Source organism: Olea europaea, chromosome 7, assembly GCF_002742605.1.
Source record: "Olea europaea var. sylvestris chromosome 7, O_europaea_v1, whole genome shotgun sequence".
Classification (NCBI taxonomy): Eukaryota; Viridiplantae; Streptophyta; class Magnoliopsida; order Lamiales; family Oleaceae; genus Olea; species Olea europaea.
In genome coordinates, this window is record NC_036243.1 from 24,154,159 (window position 1) to 24,163,752 (window position 9,594).

At 34.4% G+C, this 9,594-nt stretch overlaps 1 protein-coding gene across 1 annotated transcript; it reads right to left on the reverse strand.

Moving 5' to 3' along the window:
• Positions 1-203: 203 nt before the first annotated feature.
• Positions 204-8,060, reverse strand: LOC111397530 (acyltransferase-like protein At3g26840, chloroplastic). Its single transcript, XM_023024510.1, has 14 exons — positions 7,579-8,060; positions 6,443-6,494; positions 6,254-6,309; positions 5,978-6,136; positions 5,792-5,896; positions 5,029-5,135; positions 4,253-4,374; positions 3,843-3,951; positions 3,284-3,414; positions 2,266-2,635; positions 1,787-1,900; positions 1,163-1,248; positions 653-762; positions 204-563 (listed from the first exon to the last, which is right to left on the reverse strand). Exons 1-14 carry the CDS (start codon positions 7,973-7,975, stop codon positions 373-375), a joined length of 2,109 nt encoding a protein of 702 aa, XP_022880278.1. The 5' UTR covers positions 7,976-8,060; the 3' UTR covers positions 204-372.
• Positions 8,061-9,594: the final 1,534 nt, after the last annotated feature.

The following is a 9,594-nucleotide window of genomic DNA, read 5'->3' on the forward strand; positions in this document are numbered from 1 at the left end:
CCTCTTTGCTAAAAATCTATAAAAGTTCCCAAACAAAAATTATTGAACAACGAACAACCAATTCAGATATTCTCGACCAAGAAGAGAAGGAACTAAACATTACAATAGAAAATTTTAACTCCATTTTTTTAAAACGCTAATTGCACAAACAGGAATGGTGCCTCAACCATAATGTCAAAGACGTGCTCTGCTGTGCTAACAGATTGAAAAAGAATTACGTTACATTACCAAAATTTCAGATTGTGCAGTTTATATGGCATAATGGCTCTTGATCTCAAAGTTTGTAGCAATGAAATACATTATAAATGTAAAAAAAAAAAAAAAAAAAAAATGTAATCTTTATGTGGCTTCCAGCTTTGAACAGATAAATAATCATATATGAAAAGTTGGGACCTCAGAATCAAAGCCATGTATTGCCTGGTAACTTAAACGTGCAAAAATATTCCGATATGGATCGTTCTCTCTTTTATCCTTCAAATAATCTATGCATCTTTCAACCTCATTTTTCACTTCTGAATACAATTCATCTGCTTTTTCTCTGCTTTTTAATTCCTGCTTCCTTTCTGCAACACAATTTAAAAATGCTACATTAATTCCAAATGAATGTGCTTGAACAGAACCTCAAAAAATTAAGAGAAATGAAGAATACCACCTTTTGTCTCTATTGTTCTCCCAAAGTAGAAGTAAAAGCGGCCGGGAAGTTTGGGTAGAATTATTGGAAGGTGTACGTCTTGGTTTGAGACCTCTCCTTCAGCATCGGTCCTATGTTTATACAATCAATACCATATTTCAGAGTACTTACAAGACAACATTTAGTTGGACAAATATACTTCCCTCAAATGATCTGCTTATCATTTAAGAGGGAACAGAAGTTCGACTTTGGAAGTTCGATTTCAGTAAGCAGAGAAAACAATTTTAATGTTAAAAGCTTCTTCCTCTTCTTCTTCTTCCTTTTTCTTTTTTTTTTTCCCCCCTCCGTGTCTTTCAAGATTTCTGATTCTGTAATTTAAGCACCAATCACACTGCAGTATGTTCAAAGTCTGTGCATAATGAGGCTTGGAGTAATAATGGCAACTATTTCTATATATCGAAAGTGGTAAAACATACTAGTGTCACATCTTGCCGTAGTATGGGAAAGCAATCTGCACAAATATTCAATTACCTCAACTTCACTGCCTCATCCGTTAACTCCTCTATACCGGCCTTGAAATATGGTATCTTCCTCAGGTCATCATAGTCCAAGAGTAACTGATGAAAATAAAAAAATAAAAATAAAAAAATTCAACTTCTTTATTAGAGAAGGTTATATACTAAGAATTTCACAAGAGTCCATATAAGCAGATCTAGCGTCAGTGGAAATGTATAAATATGTACGAAGAGAAAAACAAGAAGAACAGCAGATTCATCCAAAGTCTTCAACTCAGTCCAGGAATATAAGCTCAGTTCCAAAGTCAATGTTGAAGGAATTTAATAGCTTGCTAGACTTGCTGTGATCTATTTGCATTAATCTTGGATGGTGCCATTATTTGTACTTCGCTGACATATTATCAAATAAATCTCATGGAATTCACTTTTCGCCAATTTCAGGGATCACTACTGTATAATACACGTACATTCTCCGTACTTCAGAGAAAATTTCAGATTATGTTAACAGGATTTACATTTTCATAAAACTGAGACTTCTATTTGACTTAGTTACCATCTTAAGAATTCCTACTTAGAAGATCTGCAGTGATTATACACTAAAAAATATAAGCTTCAGAGAAAGTCAAACTTCTCAGCTTACTTGACCAACATCATCTTCCCCGACAACACCAAAGGGTATAATTTTCGCTCCAAATCTCGCAGCCATCCTGACAAACTCTGATTGTTCTGGCCAGAATAACTTGTACTCCTCACCCTGAACGGTACAAATAACTAATTACTCAGATCAGAAAAAATTAAGAAAACTAAGAAGAGATGAACAATGACAGCTGTGTATTTGAAGAAATGTACTTTTACATAGTAAATCTAGAAATTCATAAAAATATTTCTAAATTTGACACGCACACACACACACACACACACAAGAATTCATTTGGAAATTTATGGCCCATTACTTGGTCACAAAATGTTCCTGGTAAAATTTCAAACCAGCAAGCCGTGATAAGATGATTTATGCTTCCACAGGCAAGGAGCAGATAGCACACATAAGAATTAAGATACATGGTTATTGTAATTTTAACATGGAGATGCCGCAGAAGAGGTAATAATACTACACTTTACCTTCCGATGAAGAGCCTCTCTCATTCCTCCTGGATACAGCAGGACATGGGAATTCGATGAAAAAAGTTTATAGAAATTAGTTGCTGATACAGGAACCGCCCCCATCTTTCTGTATGTATCATAAGATGACAACTCAGGTAATAATCCATCCTTTAACTTGGTGAACATCATTGGATGTGCTATGCCTCTCACGAGAATATTCCTTTCAATCCAAAACCGTGATACCAGAGGGACTAGTTCTAATCCAAGCATCATGTGATAACCAACGAGCAATACTGGTCCTTCAGAAGGAATGCCCGCAAGTCCTCGCACAACTTTTCCACTTTCCAAGGTTGAGAGCGTTACAGGATTCATGACAACCTCAGTCCATCTGAAAACAATGCAGTAGGATTAATTAATGTCAAAAACATGAAGAAATTCTTCAAAAAAGGCTAGAATGGTGTATGACCAATTTACTGATAATGGAGCAACACAGAAAACAACATATAAACTCATATTATTAACTACAATCGCCTGATTGTCCTCCATGAATACAAATTGACTATTCAAAGAAAAATAAATTAGTATACCTCTACCAGCTTCGTTACATTAAATGATAAACTGATATAGTTTCTTGTGAACCTAAATGAACTAAAAGACAAATAAAAACAACCAGATATCCGACATGAACACCTTTCTCTGAAGGTGGTGCTGTGCGTGTGCATTAATGGAACCTTTATATGGCGTGACTAGTTCAGTCATTTAACAAAGAAAGATGGACTGTCCTGCTTGAACTGATAAACTCATACGTTCAAAACAAAGATCGCCATTAAGGAAGGTTAAACAGCTTTATATCCTGGGTGTAGGATTCTTCAAAAAAGGGTGGGCAGACTTGGACACCTGGGACCTTGGCTTAGCAATGAATGAAGGGAAGCTCTAAGAGCTTATGCTGTTGCTTTCGGCGTTAATGATAATCAGAATATCGCAGATAAGAAAGAAAACACTTATATACTAGTGAATTGTCGGAAACATCAGTTACCTATGAGGTTCATAGATTTTTCTAAACTGAGAAGGGCTTGGTGGTAAATAATCGAAGACATAGTCACGGTGTCTTCTTCGGCGATAAAAACTGGCACCCATTAGGATTGTAACCAAATCGAATCCATCTTCCTGCAAATGAACAGACTTTCCTTTCAGATCGGAAAATAGAAAACGCAATAGAAGGTGATAAAACTAAGCAGATTAACTAATAAATTGTGTTCAACAGCCCGTGTTCTCTCTATAAAATCAAGTCTGCAGAAACAGTGATTATCAGAAAGCGGAAAAGAATCCTAGTCAATCCGTGGCATGGTAAAGAAGCCAGGCTGCACTATATTTCCCCTACTTCAATCATAAAATGCATTTGTGCTCTGCCTCTTGGATAACTATTCTATACATACTAGAAGCATCGAAAAATTTGATGTTTAAGATAATAATTGTATGTCACGATTATGTGCAACTGTCAAAAAGTGATCTTCACCGAAGTGGATTTTAGTATCTAAATCTTTTCCAAATAATACTAGTCGTGCATGGGGGGAGCGAGAGGTGCATCAGCATACCAAGAAAAGGGCATGACCACTGTCATTAAATGTGCGGATCTCGCACTTTGACAACATCTTACGAAGTCTTTCACCTTCCTCTCTACTTGGAAGTAATTGATCCTGACCACTGCAACAGTAGAAATCCAGCCCATGATATAGAAAGTACTTAACGAAAATACACAATAACATGAAACAAATGTTTAAAATTTTAATGCAAAATTTAAGAAGAAAACAAAAGGAGCAAGGAGTTGAGTATTGTGCCTGATATAAGATACATTCAGCCCAAGAAATTCAGATAAAAATTTCATTGCAGAGAGAAAAAGATCAAGCTTAGTAACCGATGAGAAGTCAGCAAAAGACTGAATGTTTGTAAGAAAAATCAAATCAAACTATACAGTCAAATCAGAAGGCCTGAACAGGTGGACAACCTCGTAAGTATCAGTGTTTGAGCTTTGACAGCATGAAGACAAGAATTGGCAGATGCTGCAGCTGATTTGAGCATGTTCAGCTTCCAGAGAATCGTTTCTACATTCAAAAGTTCAGCCAGGACCTGTGCCAGGAATCTCATTTTCTTGAATACAATAGATGAGAATATCTGGAATTCTATATCAAGTACAAAATTACACCAGCTGGAATCTTAAAGAAACACAGTCAGCTTGATCTGAAAATCTACAGATCTTGCAATTACAAGGAATAAAACAACACTTACCGCAATAGACAAACCAACACCATGATTAATTTTTATTTCGGGCATGGGATAAAAGGTGCATCACAGTCACGATAAGAAAAAGGAACTAGATGCTATCAGGGGTGAACCCAATACAGAAGTTCAGTGGGGGTGAAACCAAAAAACCTTAGGAAAAAAATCTGAAAACCTAAAAAAAAACTGGAGAAAACTGAAAATCTGAAAATCTGAAAATCGAGTGAGGGCGGTCGACCCCGTCAGGCCTCACGTAGGTCCGCCCCTGGATGCTATGAGAAGGCATTAATGTATATGTCAAAAATCTATTATTGAAGTCAGCATCACTGCATAGACATGTTAGAGTGCATTGCATTCATGATGACGAAAAGGCACTCTACATGATGTGTGCATCAATCTTTATGTCAAAAACTAAGTCATTAATGTAACCTGCCAGCATCTATGCATGGACCTGTTAGAGAGAGACATTGCTTCATAACTTATTCTCTCAAATTTGAATCTTACAGAAAGATAAGCCGAAAATGCTACAGCACCCTTGGATAGCTCTCCAACTGTTTGCTCCAAAGGCAGTCTTTTCTCCATGGTTGCCATCAGTAACCTTGATGGGAGACCTAATTAATGAAAGTTGCCTTTTCAATAATAATATTTTAAGTAAACAAAAGTGTTCTGTGCTCTTCATCATCATAATTATTTTAAGATTCTTTCTATAAAAGTGAAGAATTGATTTATATTTTGCATGAAAAGGCAAAATTATATCAATTCATCTTCAATGTGAATATCGTCAACTAATCTAAGATTCTAGAAAGTAGAAACTGTTCATAGAAACAACATCCTCAAACTATGCATTACAGATTTGGGATTTAAAGAAAAGCAGCGCATTAATTTCTTATCTAAATGAAGGGAAGATAATTTAAACGAAGAAACTTATGTGCACCAAAGATATAGCTTGTTAAGGACTTCATTAATATCCTCATTCTTATTGTTACCAAATTAAACTTCAAGCCCAATTTTTAAGTTCCAACATGAGTTCTCCTAGATACATAACCCTTATTTCAAACTCCCTATTACATAGCGCATTATCTATTCTAAAATGCAACTAGATACTTACATATCAGAATGAAAAGGAGAGACTAAATTTGTACTCAAGAACCAATAGACATTATACATATGAATTTTATATAAACCCATGGTTAGACTATAGACACCTTCATGGATGCATGGCCACTATACTTCAAATTTTGGAAAGAGAAATCAAGGCAAGAAAAACCTGTCATTAAACTCAGCATGTAAGGCAAGCCAGCATGGAACTGCTCGGGCAGCATTACAGACAAAGGTATTAAAGTTTGCAGCTGTGATTTGCCGAATGATGTAGCTGCGTTAAGACATTGAATAGATGAAAATCAAACTCTCTCATGCACATACTATAGTAGTTTAGTACCTAATAAACACCAACCTGGATTAGCTAAAACTACTACAAGGTCAATGTCTGGAGTACGGGCAGCAACAGCTAGTGCAACACATCCACCCAGAGAATCTCCAACAAGATATATTGGCCGATTTTGTGAATGGCAATGCTCCGACCTAACTGTGCTTTCAACCATCTTCACCAGGTCTGCATATTAAGGGTATATATATATATAAAAAAAAAAAAACTAGATTATCTTCTTATATACTGCATAGCAACATATATGCCAGCAAGGCAGGTTCCTTTTTAGAGAAAAAGAGAGACCTTTAAATGATGTTCGATCCATTACAGGAATATGCAAGCACCATATATCAAATATCCTTCACGTAATGAAAAGAAAAAGGATTAGATGTCACACGAAAACATATTATGAAATACAAAGTGACCTATTAATTACAGTTGCCAATAATTGACAATGGATATTATGGGAACTTAAATTCATTGACAACTTACTTGCCAAGTCTTTCATGATGCAAGGTAAGTCCAAGTCCAACACCGTCAATCCCTGTAAACTTTAAACAAAATTTAATATAGCAAAATTACAAATAAAGAATTGATTCATAAGGAGAGACAGGTGAACTCAATACAAACATTACAGTAATATCTCACCATCAAACTCATAAGTATTTAAGATTAGTTTATTCCCATTAAGAAATTACTGCTTATAGTGTTCAGTTCCAAGTGGAAACATGAAATAAATGAGCGAACAAACGTATTTCATGGACACATTTACAATTTATACATTCATTTCCTTTCATTTTTGTGACATTCAACCGGTTTGGTTTTGACTTGAGAGAAAAGTGAGTAAATCCCCCCTTTTTTTCTTTCAAACTGTAGGGAAAAGGAGCTTTGATAAGCTAAAACGTACATTAACTATTTCATACATGACTTGTCAAAAAACTATTCAACAATCACATATGAAGAGATTAAGCATCTCATCCTAATTTAAATCTCCAAAATTTACGAACTATCATACTAGAAAATACAAGTGGTCCACTGAATCTTTAGCTAAATTTAATGTTCGTACTAAAGTTAAACTTATTTCAGTTACTTGTGATTTAAAAGGTTGATAAAATCTAGAATAATGCTACGTAACCCCACTGAGGTTACAATCTTAATCTAGGTGACGCTAGATGATAGGTTCAATGAAATATGAAATTAAATAATTTATTTAATTCCGTCTATCATTTAATGCCATATTAACGACACCTAGACTAGGGTTGTAATCGTAGTGGCTCTAAAATCTTAAGTGAAAGTTAAGACTTAATTTTAAGCACATATTTCATGGAGGCTCAACTTTTATCAACTTTTTAACCAAATATTTCATTAAAAATCTACTAAAAATCTGATTTTTAGCTACACCAAACAAGGACTTGGGATAATTGATAAATGCAAAGATGATATGTGTATCATTTCACATTTTTCATTAGTCAAATTAACAGAGAGTTTCAAGTTGACTGACTAACTTAAAGCCAAATGAAGTTTAGCAATGCAGCTTTATCTAATACAAAGAAGAAGGGGAAAAAAATGAAAAAATGAAGATAAATCCTCTGGTAAACTAAAGGGAAAAAATAAGGAGAGATTTTGACCTGGCAGATAAAGCAAGAGAGGCGAGTCTTTCAATCGAGCGCCACACTCCAAAGGCGAAAACCACCGAGGCGGTCCACCGTCCGATCTGGCAATCAATTCTCTCGAAAGTTCTAAGTAATCTCTTACACTCAAACCTCCACTCTGCGACTCGTCCTCTCTCTTTTTTTCAGTTGATTTCTTGTTCTCAAAGGTTCCATTATCCCAAACGGTCGGAGCTCTTTGCCGTTGCTTTTGCTCTTGCTCTTGCTCTTGCTCGGTGAAAGTAACTGACTCTACTGCTCTATTCGTTACCGATGCAAATACCGAGAGTTTCGGCTTTACTTCCGCTGGAAATATGTTACTTCGGAGAATCGGAGAGAAACCGGTGGCACAGACACCGGTTCCGGTGGCTGCCATGAGATTTTACTGTTTTTATATTCTATCTTTCTTCTCCAGTAGTGACGGTTTGAATATACTGGCAAAGTTGAAAAGGTATTCAATTTTTGTTAGCGTTCATATGATAGGGACAATTATGACTAAATTATGATGGCCAATCAAACGACTCTTTAGTATTTAGGAATGGTAAAAATTGCAGCGTAGGTCCCTAAGCTATGCATTTTTATGTAAATAGATATAAAATCTGACCCTTAATACGTGGCAGAAAGAGTCCTGCTGGATGAATTCCATCCAATTTAATTTGACATTAAGCCCCATTTGGTTTCCATTTTTTTACCACAAAAATGAAAAATATGATCATTATACATCACATCAAGTTATCATATTTGATTTTTTATATCTTGTGTGAATCCCGTAACGATTATATTTTTTATTATCACTCCTACAAAAATGAATACAATTGCAAAAATTTTAAAAGGCGAATAAGAAAACACTTATTTGAATGAATATGGAAAAGAAAGGTTCACGACGAGAGTGTCAACAACTAAGTATTTACTCAGTATTCTTTACTGATGTAGACACTTGAAACTTAAATGCCACTTTGTATTTGGCAAGAAAAGATCTTATTTTAAAAGTTGAAATCCATAAATTGTGTGGATTAAAATCCATGAACTATCTTAGAATTCCAAATAAGTAAGAAATTCTCAGCTCATCTAGCTCTTTTGACAAATATACCATATTACCAAAGTGAAAAGTTGATGATGAAAGGGCCAAAATTAAAAGTTAAGGACCAGATTTTGTAGTATGTATAATTTAAAGACCTATATTGCAATTTTCCCATTAGAAAGTGGAAGGTAGGCAAATAGCATGTAAAAGCTATTGATTTGGAACATAACTAACACGAATTCTATTTTGGAACATAAAGAACACGAATACTATTTCTTGTAAAATAGCTTTACGACAAGTCACATCGACACCAGCTTATCACTATTGTGAGTAAAGCTTTTATTGGTAAAACCTTTTTTCAGAAAAGAGTTGTTACCAATAAGCTTACAAGTGTTGAGTTTCCAACGTGTGGTGAAATCGTAAATTAAAAATATTGTTTGGTTGTAAACAGTAAGAGACGGGGATGGTCCTTGTCCATAATTTTTCAAATTCACTTTGACTTAATTGATGATTTTACATCAATTGTCGATGCACAATTTTCAGTATATTGTTGTTTAAAATTTATTTGTTTAAGTCGTTAAAATATGATATACAAAAAAATGCCGTAATTTCTTGTATAATCTTAGAATTCCATTTCTACAATATAAGTATTGTGCATTAACAAATGAAAACTAATAAGGAAAAAAAAAAAATTTGTCGTATTAACCATTCAGAAAGAATAAATTTTATGTAAATTGATGTATAAGAAAATTAGATATATTTAGTATTTTATTATTATTTAAAAAGAACAATCAATGCGTATTTTAACTTTCCATATAATCTGAATTTAGAGCTTCTAAGAAGACAAGCTTCAAGTTGGAGCTTCTTTAAAACGCTTAAAAAATATTTTTAGTCAACAAGCACTTCTTCTACGGTTTAAAAAAAAAATAAATAAAATAAAAAAATTCCTCAGTTTTATGGATAACATGCTATCT